Source organism: Ceratosolen solmsi, unplaced genomic scaffold (assembly GCF_000503995.2).
Source record: "Ceratosolen solmsi marchali unplaced genomic scaffold, CerSol_1.0 scaffold57, whole genome shotgun sequence".
NCBI lineage: Eukaryota > Metazoa > Arthropoda > Insecta > Hymenoptera > Agaonidae > Ceratosolen > Ceratosolen solmsi.
In genome coordinates this window covers 3638330-3657613 of record NW_011948427.1, presented here as the reverse complement: position 1 = coordinate 3657613, position 19284 = coordinate 3638330, and the positions used below count along the sequence as shown (strand labels likewise).

The window sequence follows — 19284 nt, the reverse complement described above, 5'->3', positions numbered from 1 at the left end:
TTTGAAAAGACATAATTGACTAGAAACTGAAGAGCTTTTTCAAATTTTACTAATGAGAAAATCTTTTAATACGATTATCAATAATAAAATTTTTTCTACAATAATTCTGTACTTTCGTTGATTAAAATTTCATTTCGTAAAAAATTGAAAAAGATTTGGAAATTTAATAAAAATTTTTTGGCCAAAAGTCTGCAATACGACAGTTGATATTAATTATAATTTTTTTCCTATTTTTCATAATCCTTTAGAATTTGGTCATTATTGAAATTGAACAAAAAAAAATATATAATACCGCAGTTCTAAACCGCTTGTTGTTGGAAAAAGAAAAATCATTGTATAAGGAGAGTAAATGCCGCATTGTCGTCAATTTTTATAACGAAAAATTAATTTTTAACGCTTGGTAGGGTCAATTGATTAACAGAAATGAAAATAAGTCTCGCTTACTAGTAGCAAAGCTATGTGTTTAAAAAAGAAGAAAAAAAAGAGAGAAAAAGCTCTGATAGTATTACCACGAAGAATGAGCAATAAATTGTGGATAAAAAAAGTATTTTAATTAATAAACGATGAAATTATTATATAGTTCTTATAAATGTACATTAAAACAATCAATTATGCCCAATTGTCATTAACTTGGCGTAATTTTGAGAATTCAGTGGAAAAAAAATAACAATAATAATAAAATTGAAAAAATCCACAATGTGCGCAACGCAACGTGATGGAGAAATAAGAAATGAAGGAAACGCGCGAGAAATCGTCGTAGACGAGAGACGTTATCGAGAAATTTGCTTCGTGTCGAACGAACATCTAGGAAGATGCGAATTGAACGAGAATGAAAATCGGTGTAGGAAAATAAATCAGGCTAGCAAGTTAGGTCTTTGGCCCTTGCTGAGCGGGTGTGTGCGAGAGAAAGAGAGAGAGAGAGAGAGAGAGAGAGAGAGAGAGAGAGTGAGAGAGTGAGGGATGGCAGAAGTATCGGCAGGGAGACTCGCAGTGACTCAGACGAGGGGCAGCTTGGGTGGGCCAAGGAGAGGCGGCGCATTCTCCGGCATCCTTAGGCCATTGAGTTTGTCGCCCTGCGACGGGACCGGCTGCAGGAGCCTTATAGCGAGACTCGCCAGGATGAGGAGAACGACGAAACCGCAGATCGGAACGGCGATCGTCGCCGTCTTGAACCAGCCATCAGACGTCTGAACCTCTTGGCCGGAGGGCTGCATCGAGCCGAAGTATGCCCTCTGCTCGCCGAGTAAAACTGAAAGCAAGAGAAAAATTATTTAAAATTGAGATTGTTAGGAAGCCACCACCACGAAGCTAAGAATTACGTTTCTTGGAAGACAAGCTGTAGGATATTCGTATGGGCTTGCCTTTACGAGGTGATAAGGTTGATACGAAATGGTCGTATTCGCAAAAAATATATCCTGAAATACTCTTTTACTTTCGCGTAAAGGCTTGTAATATTTCATATATAATTATTGTAGTGTAAAATCTGTTAAGTTACATGGCTGTAAGGGTACGATCTCGAAGACTTTAAGTAATTGTTAATATGTTGGAATTGTAATATTGTAGAAATGTTGAACCTTCAAAAGTGTTTTACGACATACGTTTTATAATAATAAATATAATAAACTGCATGAGATTTTTTTTTTTTTTTTATAATATTTGATTTAAAGCTTGAAAATCATTAGTGAAATAATTTGTTGAATTTCACATTAAAGATAACGATAAACACATTCTGATAATATGTACTGTGCTCGTTAAGTATCTTAAATTCTTGTAATTTATTGTATTATAGTTAATAAAAAATTACTATTTCTATAAAAATAGACTTATTATTGTCGAACGGGGACTTAGAAAGAGCTCCGGAAAAGTCGATTTTTCTAATTTAATAAGTAGCCATTATTATCGTCGCTTATAATAAATCTATGCGCTTAATGCATTAAACGGTAATACATAAGTTATTCATTAGTTAATCTGCATGAAGTGTCGAGGAGAAGTTTGGCTTATCCTTAACCAACATCGAGCCCAATCAAAGTAAAAGGCCTCCCTTCCGTCGCAAACCCAACATTCACCTATGAATTTACATATTTTAGATTTCATTAAAGTATACACGTATATACCACACGAAGGGCAAAGTGATAATTTTACGCCGCAACACTTACCACAACAGCATTTATATAAGCACTACTTTAAAGACTCGAAGACTGGAATAAAAAGTAACGACGCGGTGGTATATAAGGAGCGACGTGAAGTGAAAAGGCAAAACACTCGGATAAAATGAGAGCAATGAAAATTTATCGCGAAACGAGGAGTTAACTTAACTTTAACTGGTCGAATCAATTGCACTACCGAGCGTTTCTATTTCTAATCAATGCAGGGATTTTCATTTACACGCTTACGTTTGCATTAAATAACAGTCATAATCGTACCATCATCATTATCGAGATCAATCGAAATGCATTTTTTTTTTGCACAGATAAATTTAAATTGATTGGTTACTTTATTAAGCAGAGGGTGGCGATTCTTTATTTTATCATTCAATTGAATTAGAATATTTATTGTTTATCCCTGGGTAAATGCAGGCGAATTAAATAATTTCAAGGTTAACAATTAATAGCTTCGGATTTCTCGGAACTTACGATCGAGTAAACGAACCAGGGTAATATTTCCACGGTATGGAAAGCAGCGATGTTCCTTTAATTAGTAGCCGATTCGTCTTTAAGACTCTATATATATATATATATATATATATATATATACACGCGCGCGCGCACGTATATACATACACACATACATACATACATACATACATACATACATACATACATACATACATACATACATACATATGTGTGTATAACATTGGTAATGGATAAAATGGAAGGCACGCGAGATAAGAAATGTAGAGAACATGCGGAGATAAGCATCGAAAAGTACATCAGGTCCAGTGCACATATGCCTATAAATTAGTTCCAGTATTGCACGCATGAATGTAGCCAGAATAAAGGAGACTATTTACTGAAAAATGCGCATATTACTTAACATGGTAATGATAATGATAATAGTTGGCCATGCGAACTTCGATTTTATCGAGGGTGTATGCTCGCATTTGAACTTTCAGCGCCTCCCATTGGAATCCCCGCGCGTTTAACGAGTAAAAAACGAAGTAACGAGTACGGTGGCGCTTACCTTGTAGAGTCTTGTTAAGTCGGCTCCTCATCGCCGGGCTGTCCACGTGATTGCAGAGGTCCTGGCCGCAGCAGAGCTTCCCCTGGGGGCAGGGTCGCTCGGCGAAGCTCTCCTCGAGGCAGCCGCTGTAGGCCGCGTGCTCAGGTCTACTCGCAGCGACGAGCTGCTGCTGGCGCGTGCTCCCGAATACGGGTAGCGGGAGTTCCGTGAAACAACCCCGGCCCCGGCACATGTAGCCCTGGGAGACGCAGTGCGGCTGATTGCAGTAGCAGCGCACCTCGCCACCGGCTCTATGACCTCTGCCTCCTATAGAAGACAAAAGAACAACGAGGGGATTAGCCATTGTTTCTACGGTATATTATTATTATAATCAGACGTTGATTTTTCAGACGACAAAGCCGTTGGCTTTTTAAGCCTCTATCTATTTAAAGGTCATTTTAGTAGACAAGTAAACTGCTCGTTAGGAACTTCGGGCTGATCAGCGAACGATCAGCTTTTACAAAATAAGATAGTTTGTTAATTTTCTAAAAATTCCTCGTTTATGCAACTAATTTCAAGCTTAATAAGCAATTTTATGGTAAATTTACTTGCATCAGTATAAGTATTTTAAAATACGCGCACTGGTGTAGGATTGATGAGATAAAGTTGTCGTGTTATTATTCACGCTATTATCGGCTATCTTCCCATATGATGCGATAAATTCCTGGTACAACTCAACTATCGTGAAGTACTGGCATCCCAAAGTCTTTGACGGAATGTTTGATTCTTTACAAAGTAGACCGCATATTCAGTATATATATATATATATATATATATATATATATAAATATATTTGTTTATTATTCAAAAACAGTGTTTTTATCATGCAATAACAGTTCGTCCATATCTCATGAACATTATCATCTACTTTTTAAACAAACAAGTTATGGAATTCGTAATGAAGTATCTAAAATTTATGTTATAAATTTTATTTATTACTCTGATGAAAATTTTCTGTCGTATATTTATCAATAAATAAATATATATATATATATATATATATATATATATATATATATGAAAAATTCGAATAAGTCAATGAGATTTCACACTTTCTGTATTTTCAAAATAAAACAATCAACTGTCAATGTGTAGAAATATTAATTTCTGTCCGTATCAATGGTGTAATTTTATATCGATTATCTCTTGAAAATGTAACTATAATTTCAAAACAAAGAAAGTGCGAATTTCATAGCAGACAATTATGTTACCATATCGAATATTTCAACTTGTTCTTTTAAAAGTTAAGCATTTTCAATCAATGTTAACAGTTACGGCAACTCGCGCTCAATCATTAAAATGATAAATCAGAAAAGAATGTCAAAGAAATATATTGTAGAAAATCATTATGGAAATGACAATTTCTCTAATGATATTGGACATTTAATTAAATAATTTTTATATTATTATCGCGTAAAAAATACAGAAGTATTAATTAATTCCAATATAAAGTGACGAATTAAAAGTAATTTACTTAATCGACTTTGTAAATTAAAAATCATAATAAATTATACTTATGCAAATTAATAGTAAAAACCATAATTTACAACTTACTTGCTTAAAATCTGAAATTCATGAGAATTATTATTAACATTCAAGTGTTGCATTAATTCTCAGAATACGACTAAAAAAAAAAAAAAAAAAAAAAAAAGACACAAATAGTTAATCGGTATAATCTATAATAACTATCATAAATATCTAATATAATAAATATAATTTTTAATACCTGTTTTAATTATTATATATTCGTACAGATGATAAAGAGATAGGTTAATATTTTTTAATTCGCTAATGAGATACTACGAATAAGATAATCGATAATACTTTTTCTTCTACAATCTTAACTGCGCGGATAATATTACAGGTTATATTTGTAAATATAAAAAAATAAATAAATAAATAAATAAATAAATAAATTAAATTTATTACAGTAAGGTGTATTTTTCTTAACGTAACGTGCATGACTATAAGCTTGTTTTCTCACATGCAGGATCGTACAAAATTTTAAATGATTTTATTACGTGAATGAAGAAAAAATAGTGACATGCTCAAATGCTCTTTGCTTCAAACGTTTAATATTAAATTCCGTCTAAAAATATAGCGCAGACGAGAAATATAGACACGTAAATTGTATATATGCCCGCAAGCGCGCGCGCGCGCGCGCGCACCCGCTATTTCAACGCGCAAAAGCAGCTTAGTCGCGGGTGGTCTCCGATGTCTTAGCTATACACATCTCGTTATCTCGATAAATAAAGGACATATCGCGCGACAGCGAAATAACGATTCTGTCTCGATAAGTATTTATCCCCCTGGTGCCGCTCACGCATCATCGGATTTTCAATCTCATCGTGAAGACACAGAGCTTTGCTTTTTCTTTCAGTATATAGATAAGGATGAGAATGCAAGTCCTATATACATTGAGAGGAGTCATAGAGGAATTATAGATATGTTGTTCCGTAATTAGTCGATGTATTTTTATTTAATTATTCATTCGGATTATTGGTGCATGAATAATCTGCGGATAATGTATGATATTATGATTCGCATGAAATTTCATTCATTCATTATTTGAGTGAAAAATAGGCTTGCACATTTATCGCTAATACTTACGTAGATGTTATTTGGATAAAATAATATTGATGTAATGAAGATATAGAATACCAAAGCACGAAGAAAATACTTATAGAGCGAGAAAGAGTTTTTATCTCGATGCTATGTGAATATTTGTTAACAAGACGAAATAAATAGGCCGTTGATAGTTGAAATATGTGAAATTCAGTGATTGGTTAGATTGACTTGCGGCTCTTTGGAAGTTGGTTATCTCAAAACTGACGGACTGATCAACCAATCACAATTATACTTTTAATCATAGTCTATAATCATACGGACCGTAATACGCTCATTGAGAACTAAATGCTTAAATGAAATGGAATTTTTCTCGATTAATTGATTTATTGTTGCGTTTCTATTTCTATTTGCGTTATTATTTGATTCAATAATTATGTATTCATAAGCATATACGGTTTGTCAGACAAAACACTCGATGATTGTTATATTCAATTTACGGATTAAAATAAAGGAATAATTACCATGAGTACTATGAGTTTATGGCAAAATGCACATTAAATTACGAACTGAAAAATAAAAATAAATATTATTATGGATATGGATGTAATGTTAAGCAAGCGTTACATTTTTACACTGTAGGCATTAAATTATTTTAGCAAAGATTGCAATAATTGTTACAGTAATCCATGTCATACAGCGCATACTCTTAATGTTTTGACTGACTGAAGAACCTATAAAGTACAACCTATCAGTGGCTGTATGTCTTATAATGAAACTCTTCAGCCGCTAAAAATATTGGACTGAAAACCTTATAATCGTTAAAATAATCAAATTAACGGCCCTGATTTATACTCCATCTCTGTTTATTGTACATAAAATTACGTAAAATGTAAATATTGCTTAAATATTATTGGGCATCGCGTAAAGCGTTTACCGCGCAATATTTAACATGCAGCATTACGAGAAATTCGGTGCGCAATAGTTTAAAATATGAGAAAGAGATTTTTTTTCACGCGTTTTTTTTTTTTATGCGGGAGTTTACGTCCATAGCCTTTAAAAGAATTACACGAACAATTTTAACATTGTGCTTGCGATAATTCGACATAACATTAAAATTCTGTCTACGCCGTAAGAAGATACGCACACTCACGTTCGTACGGGCAGTAGGAGCGCGTATGAGTGAAAAACGAGCAAAAAATTATTCACTGCAATGCAGATATATAACAAAACGTTCACGATATAATAATAATGACGGGCGAATCGAACTTGTGGCCGATCATCTCCCTCGTTGCCTTAATGAGTAGCCGGTCGCTGAGGTCGTAAAAGATAATACCAGAGTTCCATCATACAGATTCAGCCTCGTTTCGTATATCCAACAGTGCATGGAAAATCTTTAACGTATCGGGCTATTCGTAAGATCACCATTAGTCGATTCATAACTCGCACGCACATATTGCCAATTGCCAACGGCATCTCGCCGCGTGTGGCAGCAATTGGCTTTCGCTTTTTTGCTTTTTTTGTTTTTTTTTTTGTTTTTTGTTTTTTTGTTTGTTTTGTTTGTTTTTTTTATAATTGGATGCCTTCAATCGTCTAATGCTCCAGAGATTAAAGTTTTCAAAAGGTGCACCAAAAATTTTATCGGGTGACGATTGATTTATCAACTAAAGGATTTCTAACTCTATTTTTCGTATAAAAATCTCGAAAGACTGTACTAATAACATACGGCATTGAGCATATAACACTATGCAATTACATAAGAGCGTGTAAACGTTGTGTATATCCAGTTTAATTTGAATTTATTTCAGTATGAGCGATCTAACCAAAGGCCGTACTTTGCTGTCGTTATGCTATTTTATTATTCTTTATTTTGGTATTTATTTATCGACACGTGCACATTTATAATTTCCGTGCACGGTGTGCTACACATTGCTTTTTTTCTTTCTTTTTTTTTCCCCCGACCTGTATCATCCGCATCGACGATCACAAGTTGTAAAATTTAACGTAAGCGTAAGCCTTAGGCCACTTTGAATAAGATAGTCTTGATAATTGAAATATTCTATTACGAAAAGATTACGCATGATAATCAACCTGATATCATGTTATCATATTGCTGTGAAAGAATACCGAAGCCTTAACAATATTTGACTATTAAAAGTTGTTAATTAATAAAAGAATGATGAGATGGAGATACACTGTAAAATAAATATAACAATAGAAATATGTTCGATTAATCAATGGATCGATTAATCATCGGTTGGTCACTAGTGCAAAACTTACGAAAGAAATTTTCAATTTAATTAACTCGAATATTCCGTTGAATAATTGCATTAACAATATTAATAGAGCATTTGATACGATTATTATGAATTACGTCACATTATTCAATTCATTATGAATAATTAATTAATTAATTAATTAATTAATGAAAAATAAATAATTGATATGGAACATTGAGCCTAAATTAGCATTAGCATTATAGACATGTTACAGTGTGAGAGACGACGGCACTTTATTAGATTCGTTCTTCATTCGACTACGATTTTGAATATTCTGTTGTTTAATTATAATTCGTGTTTGTCACAATTGAGCGTCAGAAAAAATAAGCCAGCAATTGAACACGATTTAATAAATAATTTCCATAAAGCCAGGAAAGAAAAGAGCAGAAGATTAATTCTCCAAATCGTGACCGTCGCATCGTTAATGAGCCTTTCGACACAAATGAAAGCAAAAATCTTTCAAAGTAAAACCAAGCTTTTGGATAATTGAGGAGATTCGCAAGCGCTCAACTTATGTGGCGGACTATCCTGTTGCGTAGCACGAAGCGAGCATCTGGAAAAAAAAAAATGCCAACTACTTATCGCCAATAAATAACTCAATTATTGGTTTAATCGATTATGCGAGACAATTACCCCGTCTTGATCAATAATTCAACGGCTAGACGCCGCGTCCTGCCTCTTTGTTGCTCGCGCGTGAATTTTAAAAGGATCCGCGCGAAAAAAGCTCACGGTTCGTAACTGGCATGCTTTATCGAAGTTTTTTTCTATCTTTTACTCCACTCTCGGTTGGAAATTAATTGCCACGTGACATCGTGACTCGCGAATTTGGGACGGCAAGCTGCTTCAATTTGATATTTTTACATTTTAACCTCACAACTACTGTCCGTATGAAGTTTCATGCTTAATAATGAAATATTGCACTAGAGTGCAATACTTAGAATAAAAGACTGCCGCGTTGATTTTTATCTTGCGCTACTCTTAAATAAAGTGGAAAATTATATAGCTCCTTAATTTTACATATAAATATCTTCATTATTTCTTTTCTTTTCTTTTACAACAAATACTTTATAATGACTTTTCGTCGTGACAAGCCGTAACTCCACATTTGAGCATACTTTGTATTATTATTTATTATTTTAAATTAAAAAAAGTAATAATACATTGTAATAGTTTTTGATCCTGCTAAATATGGAAAATAGTTTGTACATTAAATAGCGTTTGAAAACTCACGAAAATCAATAATATTTGTCATTATTGATTAATATAAATTATTAAGATTATAATAATCGACGATAATGGAAAATCAATTATTTTAATCCGTTAATTTCTCAATTAAAGAAAGAATAAAGTTCAAGCAAATTAAAATTTTAAATTTTAAATTTAACCACAGTCCACGAAAATACATGGCTATTACAAAAATCGTAATTACTTAATTTATTACTTATATAAAGCAAATTTAATTCCTTACGAGCGTATAAAAAAGAAAATAAGAACGAAAGTTTACGATCAAACTGGGCTATAAAGCATCGATATAACGTGCATTTATAAATGGAGAAGAACGCGAGTAAATAAAAATGACGCAGAAAGAGATCCTTAGTCGAGATCCTTTGTCTTTACCATTTCTCCCTCCATCATGCCATCCTGTGCACACGGAGAATCAGGGATGCGTGCACGTAGGCATGCACGTGCGCGCACACACGCGCACGCGTTCGTATGGTTAACTCCTCGGCAAAATTCGTGTCCCTCTTCCTCTCCTCGCTAATAAGCTCGCGGCGTGTCTCTTTCTCACTCTACACACTCTAGTGCGCACACATGCATTTGTAAGGAAGAAGAGCGAATGAGGGAGTAAGAAGGAGCGAGCAACAGTGCAAGGGATCTTAGGGCTGCGTATGCGCAAAGATCCAGCGACTCTTCTTCGCTGCGCTACGCCGGAGGCCAATTCCCCTCCCCTACCCCACCGCACCCACCAAGGCATTCGCCGAATAAAAAATGCTGAAACAGTCGAGTCACAAAAGGAAGATTAAACATAATGTATAAGAGAATGAATGCAGGATGGAGGGGGTGGAAGGAGTCGATGTTCTTCAACAACTATGTAATCGGTATTGTAGTGAATTGGTAGACTCGGCGCCGAAATTAAAATGCGATCATCGCCTAGATTCATCACTATGTGAATGAGTGAACAAAAGTTATGCTTTTAGAACTGTTGATCATAATGTATTGTGACTCGATTGACATTCTTTAAAATGTGAATTTTCCCGTCCGATCCCTCTTCTTTTTTAATGTCAGTAGAAGCGCCGAAACGCATTTGCTGCTAGTAACCCTCAAATGTCTTCTTGAAAATGGTAGTTGGAATTCTATCGCCTTCTCTCTCTCTCTCTCTCTCTCTCTCTCTCTCTCTCTCTCTCTCTCTCTCTCTCTCTCTCTATCTATCTATCTATCTATCTATCTATCTCCTTCTCTCTCATCTCGCACTAGAAAAGGACAATTTTCATTTGTTACAGTCCAAGCACGTACCATAGTTTCAGATATTTTGTCAATTCCCACAGACCTACCGCGGTGCGGTCAGATCATTTCTCACTGATATACGATTATCTTCTAATAGTCAAATCGTAGTTTTATATCATTACGACTTATCGGCTCGTTATTATAAACTTTACAGATCGTCAATTTGAATTGGAAATAATAATGGCAGGCTATAGCGTTGATTCTTTTTGTATTCAATTTAATCATTAATAACCCGATGAGTATTATTTTTGGTGCTTACATAATTAATTCGCGTAATTTTTTGTAAACTTTGAATCTGTGGATGCATATCACATTTTGTCTTTGCGAAGCTTATTTTGTACGATGATACGGTTAGGTATAAAGATATATTCATGGACTGAAGATTTTCCAGTCAATGTCTGTGTAGTAAACAGTCACAACTTATGTCTCAATAAGCGGAGAAGCGAAGCCAATAACAGAAAAAAAAAGGAAATATCTTTGAATGTGTGTATGGAGGCGGCGTGACCCATGCCATTCCAATCTTTCCTCTCACTCGCTCACTCATTCATTCACTTTCTCTCTTCTATCTTTTTTCTCCTTTTGCTTCTTCTTTTACTTTAGCTTACCCTCTGACTCTATCTTTATGTGTTTGTCTCTTTGTCTCTGTACTTTTAAGAACAGAGGTAGGCAAAGGACATTGAGAATATAGCAATCGAATTGTCAAAATATAAAAGAGACAAGGAGTTCATGTAGTTGTTTGTAAAGTTTGCGTATAATTTAGCGAGTTAAATAGGACAATTATTCTTAATATAGGACTTATTGTCCTAATATTTATTATTTTAATTGTTGAAAACTTTAAGAACCAAATTAATATTTTTATACACTTTTTGTGTACACTCGGTGTTCATTGCAAAATAATTCAGAAAAATTATTTTATAGCAATTTCATAGTTGATTGTTCCAAAGTTTTATATGCAATTCAATGTCTATTTACAAATTTATATTTAAAATTTGCATTTATAATGTAAGAGGCACACAATATTAAATAATTATTAATGAATTAATTTAACTAATAATTACACTTAAAGGTATTTATGATTACTTAAAATCTATGAAAAAAATAAACAAGTTATGTGCATAAGAAATATTCTAAATACAATTAATATATTTTTAAGTGATTTTATTCAAAATTACAATTCTCCGCGCAACTATTTTTTTTTTATAATAATCATTATAAACAGTTTAGATTCGAATAGCTCGTCTATCGATGATACCTTCCCCTAGGAATTATAAAAAATACACTTTCAGCATCGAGTGAAAATGTTTCGCTTTCATTTACTACAGTAACTACAGACTTATCATCAAATTATAATCGCGACAACGCACAATTTTTTATAAACATTTCAATTTTATAACATTCAACCTAATAAAATTTAATTTAATAATATAGTACAGATTTCATGAAATTTTTATTAATTCAAATGCACATTGCATTGTAGTAATAAACTTGGAATTAAGTCATAATGGTAAATCGATAAAAAAATTTATTGAATCATAAATTGCAATTTAATTTTTAATTTGATGAAAAAGCTATGTATGCAAGCGCTATGACCATCCTTTGAACTTCATTCTATACAGAAGCTGTACCAACTCATCATTCTCCCGTAAATTTCAGAGGAATGTTATTCTTTGTCGTTGCTTCAATTGTGTGTCGCCAACCAGTGAATGCAATAAAAATCAATTGTATAGCTACGATATACTAACATTAAAATTGCCGTCTATACGGAAATTGAATGACGCACGAACGCAAATTCATGCCCTCAATGTAAAAATCCAAACCCTTATCTTTTAAAATTTAACAACACTACGCCATCAAATCTTGTTGCATTATTCTAATTTCATCGTGCAAAATTTCCCACGTGCAATACACTAATTTATCGATATATATATATATATATATATACATGTATACATGCATTGTGTATTGATATACGTGTGAATATATAGGAAAGGTAGGCAGTGCATGAGAAGAATATAGATTTACACATCATGACGCATGCTGTAAACTGATTATCGAAAGTATATAACGCTGAAAGAGAAAAGAAAAGTTAAAGAGATGAAAAATTTTTGAACGATACCTAAGCGTCTGTTACGCATTCCTGGCTGTTCGCCCCACTCTCAATCCCACATCGCCGAAAACGTGTGTTTCAGTGTGGGCTTGTGTTTTAAAATAAGACCAACTCGAAGAGAAAAAAGGCCAAGGAAAGGGGAAGCAGCGGGAGGTCGAAAGGGAGCCTTAGCATAAAGCCAAAGTGCGAGAGAGCCGACGAGCAGAATGTGGAGTGAGCGAGTAAGAAGGCCGATTGGGAGGGGGTTGGGTATCAGCAGACAGAGAGAAATAATTCAAAGTTTAAAGAGCGAAACGAAGAGGGTAGAGGGAAGAAGAGAGGAAGGTGATGGAGATGGAGGTGGAGGTTATTGGTGGAAGAGGAGGAGGAGGAGGAGGAGGAAGAGGAGGGTCTGACCGAAAACAAACAGAGACTGCCGAGCTCACCGCACCGTTCGTTATGCGTTCGCGGCATATTAATTATTTCCCGACAAGCTCGCTCTCTCCCTTCATATTTCCCCTGACCAATCCCCCCCCCCCACATACACACATCCCGCCACCACCCTCTTTCTGTCTTTAGGTTCGTCCATCGTGCCTCGCTCACGCTGTTTCTTTTTTAAAAACTTCTTGCCTGCCCTCGAGCCTTTCTCCACATGTCGCAAAGTCCCGAGGACGCACTCGTATATCGAACAACAACCTGCGAGAACGATGAAAATCGAAAGATGCTTATCTCGACAAGTGTTGGCTGCTGCCCGTTTATTTCAAAATCAATTCTTCGCCATATACGCGAAGTAAATTACACGTGTAGGTGCGCACCATCGAGGCTGAATATTGGTAAAGATGCCGATTCTTAGATGCTTATACTCGCGGACTCCGATATAGATCTTTGACGTGGCTGGCTACGCGAGATTACGCTTTCTGTTTCTTGAATTTATTACTGGTACTATTGGTATTCGACTGGAGCAGTCGCTCAGCACTTACTTGCTTAATCAAATTATATGTTGAGTGCTTTTGTCAAAGTTGAGAACATTTCTTACACGACACATGTAATAATAAGAATTTCATTGAAAATCGCAGAACGAATGAATTCAACGTTTCTGTTATTAAAATTGCATTATGATTAATTGTGAGTAAAAAGCGGCGTACATCCTATGTGTTCAACTTCGAAATCTATTATGTATATAATCATTGAAATCGATCTATCTGATCGAACGAATTAATATATCGATTGTAATATAATAGAGAAACCCAAGTCCCCAAGTCACGGAACTCTTGTCGTCAAAGGATCGAGCTACCTATATCATAAGCTACGCGCGTCCACATTCTTACAAGACCCGTTAAAGTATCTGCGACGGCGTGAATGCTACTGGTTGCCATCCCGTTAAAAATAATAAAAAGTGAGAGTAAATCCAATTAAACTCAATCCGTCCAACGATCGTCCATGCTTCTTTAACGCAGTTGGATCGTTGACAAGAGAAAGTAATACACCTACAGTGACATATCACGCTATATGCAGTAAAATTTTTAGACTTATAAAATACATAAGAGGCTGAAACGAGAAGAATAAAGATGCGAAGTATCAGTAGATGCGTGTAACAAAAGGAACGGGTAAAGTGTCACGACATGATGTAGGAATCTCGATGGAGACCGGCAAAATATGCGCGACGGGGATGATTAACTATTCGCTGTAACGACTATTGTACGTTCTCACGAGGGTAAATAAAGATTGGAATGAACTCTTAATCAAAATTAATTATACGTACGTGTTATGCCTTCGTACGCTAAGTCAAATTGAAGTCAGCGTATAACGAACTTTCACCGTATGCAATGGTAAAAAGTTGGATAAAATAAAAACCGATAAAAAGTTGGCAAATAAATTTTATCCAAATTAATCGTTACTACTTGGTATTTACTATACTAATATTTTTAATTTGAATAATCAACAATTGCTTATTGTAAGCCCAACATCTCGTATGTTAAAAGAAAATTTCAAATTTACTTTAAAAATATTAACAAATTTTGTATAAAGAAGCGCCAATTATGCTTACACAATATCATATGAGAGAGAGAGAGAGAGAGAGAGAGAGAGAGAGAGAGAGAGAGAGAATCCAATGAATCATTCCAGACTAATTTGACGATCGAACGCTTAACAATTGCTATTAAACTAGGCATTACAATTCTTATATAAACTAAGCACCTATTTACGACAAGTTATTTATGGCCATTTTTTGGTTATAAAATTCGCTATTTTATCCATTATCCAACTTAAATGCATAGGAACGGAAACTCATCCTTTAAACGATCGTGTCTGCTTTGTTCAATACTCGTTCTTCGGACAATTGGAATGGATCTTTAATTCCGGGATAATAATAATCGCTGCGCTCGTTATACAAATGAATGTAGAAATATGAGAAATATCAGAGGGAGGTATTTAAAAAAATTAGAAAATTCACGCCTTCATCTTTCTACTCGCTCGATTAACTCCCATCTTCGTGCGCAAGCGCACATGCTGAACTTATTATATCGGCACGCTTCCCGAACTACACGAGGGAAGTACTACAAAAATATGGTTATTACGTTAGATGCCACATAAGCAATTGCGTAATGTGCGGCTATTTTTTCGTTAAGGCGCCATTGTGTCGCATCTCGTTATCGGAATCACGTGCTTTCTTTATGACTAATGACTCGCCTTTTAGTCATTATTTTTCCTAATAGGCCTCGCTCAACTCGATCGGCTAAGCTTTCGCGTGCTTATGTGAGATTCTAATTAGGAAATATTATTTATTGACCACACTCGGCTTTCGAACGATTCGATAATTAATACTGTACGAGCGTCAAATTATAATCGCCGTGTTAAGTATCGTGGATCGTCAGTTATTACGTTGCGCAGCCGCCGATAATGAAAATACAGCACACAAGTATAATATTCCTCTAGATCACTTTAATCGCTATAATAATCGCAATATACTCTAAGCATTTCTAACGAATCTATACTTGTCAATCGATTGCTTGCAAATAATGGACTTTATGTTCTGAATACAATATTTGTGTATTTTAATTTCACATGCTTTATATATTTTTGTAAAAGAATACCAAGTGTTTATGCAAAGTTATACGGATACGGATTTTTTATTGAAATATTAAAATATTACGAGCTTTTCCATGAAAGACTTTGGTTTGTGCAATTTGGTTGGTGCAATTCGTCTGAGGAAGAAGAATTATTTCATTACAACGACATAAGCAACTAAGCCCGCAGAAAGTAAATCAGGTTTCTTTTTTTTTTTTTTTTTTTTTTTTTTTTTTTTTTTTTTTTTTTTTTTTTTTTTTATTAAATGACTGATCGTCGCACATGGGGCTGAGAAACGATGGCCAAAAAGGAAGCAAATATTATATAAAGAAGTTAAAAAAAAAATTTATTTTAGGCCTGGCTTTGAGCTGAGCACGTACTAGAAACGTTAAGCTTTTGCACGCTGACGTCAAACAGGCAGTGCAAACTATTTTTAAAGTGCGCCGATTTGTCATGTTTTCCGCGAATCGAGGGCCAAGTGTACGCGTATTAGCAAAACTGAAAATCGATTGGGCACATAATGGAAGCTAAAAATTTGCGCTCCAGTGCATAAAAGCTTACAATTTCTTTAAATTTTTACTCGCAATAGTGTATGTAATTTCAGTTCTAGGTTATGTTAACGTATTTCATGATTTTATTGCCTTTGTATCGATCTGAATTTTCACATTCTTATAAACTATAAAAATCCATTGTATATTCTTTCTTAATCAAAAAATTATCTTAATCACATTTTCACTTTATTTATACTTTTATTGTCAACGATACTAAACTTAATTTACATAATTAAATTGTCAGTAATAAAATTTATTAAATACGATTTATGTGATGCTTTAAATTTGCGACTAATTGGAGTAATTGTTAATTATAAACATATATTTTAATATTCACCGTTCGATCTACGTTTTGATAAAATCATAAATGAAACTGTTGCACATTAAAAGTGATAGTACTATTATATATTTATAGTGCATATAGTAAGCCTATAAATTTATTCTCTAAATATTACAAACTCATGTTCATTTATAAGTACCAGTAGAGAGGCGCGGGAGTTTAACATTTTGCGCTTTAGCGTTACATTCCGCTCACGAATCACGAGCTACGCATTATGCTCGTGCATATAAGATGTTGAAGTACAATGTTATTCGATATATTTCCGAAGCACTGTGTATCTGTGCTTCATATTTGTTTATTTAATAAAATAAATCACCAGTACATGCTAATGCTTAAATTAAATGTATATTAAATGAGTTTAAAAATTTAATTGTAATTTCAGTTTAACGTTACAGCTCATTATTTAATATTTTGAATATTGTACATTATATTATTAATGATGACTTAATTGGATGTAAGGATTATTTTTCACGAATGAAAAATTTCAAAATCCTTGCCTATTGAAATTTTATTCAAATGACGTAACATTTCTGAGAAAATATTTTGTGATTGATTAATAAATCGAAAGCGTAAATAGACCACGTTAACATAGACATAATAAAGAAGACATAATAGAATTTGAATTGAATGATAAAAAAAAAAATTAAACTCAAGAATATTTTGATTTTATAAATTAAAATATTTATTAAATCAATGAATTGCTGAACCATTGCAAGACCTATCAGCACTCGTTATTTACTTGTAAATAAATTTTGTTACATAAAATTATATGCCAATAGATTATATCATTGATCCTTTGTAAGACTAAACAGTAATATAAAAATATCCATAGAATCATTAATTAATAATATTCTTCTTTATTCATTATTAAGAATAGTTTGATCATATCCCTATAATTAAATATTAAAAAATATCATTGCGGAAAATTAGCGAATGTAAGCTTTCTTCAAAATCATTATTACACATATATGATAAGTTTCAACATGTGGTTTAATACCCCACGATCCCTTAAAGACTTTGCATTTGGCAAGAATAATTTACGATCTTCTAACTAATTGCTTAAAATTTCATATATAAGTTGCCTGCTTCGATATATTCAATAATATCGGCTTTCTAAAACAGCGAAAGTAAAGCTTCATCGATATCTTCGAAACCAGATGGCTATATTGAGCACAAACAATTCCCCGTGCAAATTGCACCTAATTCCTCTCACACTCAAAGAGTCACGGTGACCTGATACGATAATCTAACTGACTATACGGCATCGGAGAGAAATTTACCTTGCAAAGAAATGCGAAAAATGTCGAAAATAGAGTCATTAATGACGTCGAGTGCGTGCATCCCGTTTAGCACTGTAGTCTGCCGACGCAGGACTCGCTTTTTTATGCCTACATACACGAACTTTGAGAAGAAAAAAAGAATTGAATTCTTAGCCCCGTGCCTCGCAGTCTGCAGTGGTTCGCTTAAGAATGCGCGAGAAGAGAAGTCTCCTTTCGCAAAAGGAACAGGAGGTGGAGAAGGTAGACACCAAGTCAGCCTTCGTGTATCCTTTTACTCCCTCTCGTCTCCTTGCTTTATGCTTCTCCCAGTCAGTCTTTGTCAGTGGGTGTGTGCCAGTGTATGTAGCTCGACCACTCGTTCGCGAAAGGAATCGTGAGAATGCCATATGGGACAGGTTTCGAGACGAGGATCCCTTCCGTGAGAGATTTAAATCGGACAACACTGATTAATAACCGAATGAAAAAGGAGCCTCTCCACACCTCTCTGTCCCCCTTTGCGTAACGTTACTGCTATTTCGTCATATCAACCAGATTACGGTGCACGCCGACCGTGTTAAATTCGGATTTACATCGATAGCTTCATGAGCGCACGGGCCTCTTTCATTTCCCCGAACCTGGATCTACGATTCTATGGCTGTACGTACATTTAAGATCGATTCGCCTGATTTAATCCAGTTCTTAAATGCCATGTGCCATGTAGTTTGGAATATTTACAACATAATTATACTCCTTTGTTGGTTCCGTAAACGATGAGACAAAGAACATCTTGATTTAATCAGGCCATGAGTAAAAGGATTTTCTAATCTCGTCGATAGCCGCTCAGAAATATTTGTGTTCAAATTCCACATGGAGTTCATCGATCATCTGGCTTATCCTGGAACGGAAAGATTTTTCCTAATCATAAGCTAATTGACAAACTTATAATGCCTTTATACCCTCTTTACCTTAAATTCATCCAGTGTCGATTATCTCCAGTTCATTTGGAATTCACTTCGCTGATTAATTAAAGCACATTCTCGAACGAAAATTCCCCCAAAGCCATTCACATGCGCTCGTGTATTACGATATAATTCATATAAAGCTCGTTTCTAACTTTGGGGACTCGCCACAATGTATACATAACGGACATCGCATTTTTCGATCTCGATCTTCTGGAGAGAATGTAAAGTAGAACGCACGACAGGGTAAATCAGAGATAAGGATCACACTAGCGCGCACATAATGTCTTTCTGTATGGGTAGATACACGTACGCGCACCTCGGGGGGTCTTTCGAGAATTTTATTAGTTGCTTGGTTCGATCGAACGAGGGCCTGAACGCTGTTTAAAAAATAAATCAATAAAATTAAAATTAAAAAAAAAAAAAAATAACTATGAACTATGAGAAAAAGA

General features: G+C 34.4%; 1 protein-coding gene across 1 annotated transcript in view; it reads right to left on the bottom strand.

Moving 5' to 3' along the window:
* Positions 1 to 972: 972 nt before the first annotated feature.
* The window catches only part of LOC105363433 (BMP and activin membrane-bound inhibitor homolog), a 62727-nt gene continuing 44415 nt past the window's right edge, over positions 973 to 19284 (bottom strand). Inside the window, exons 2-3 of the mRNA XM_011501118.1 lie at positions 3184 to 3489; positions 973 to 1249 (exon numbers count right to left, since the gene is read on the bottom strand). Coding sequence (XP_011499420.1) covers positions 996 to 1249; positions 3184 to 3489 — 560 coding nt within the window. The 3' untranslated portion in view covers positions 973 to 995. The remainder of the gene's footprint in view (positions 1250 to 3183; positions 3490 to 19284) is intronic.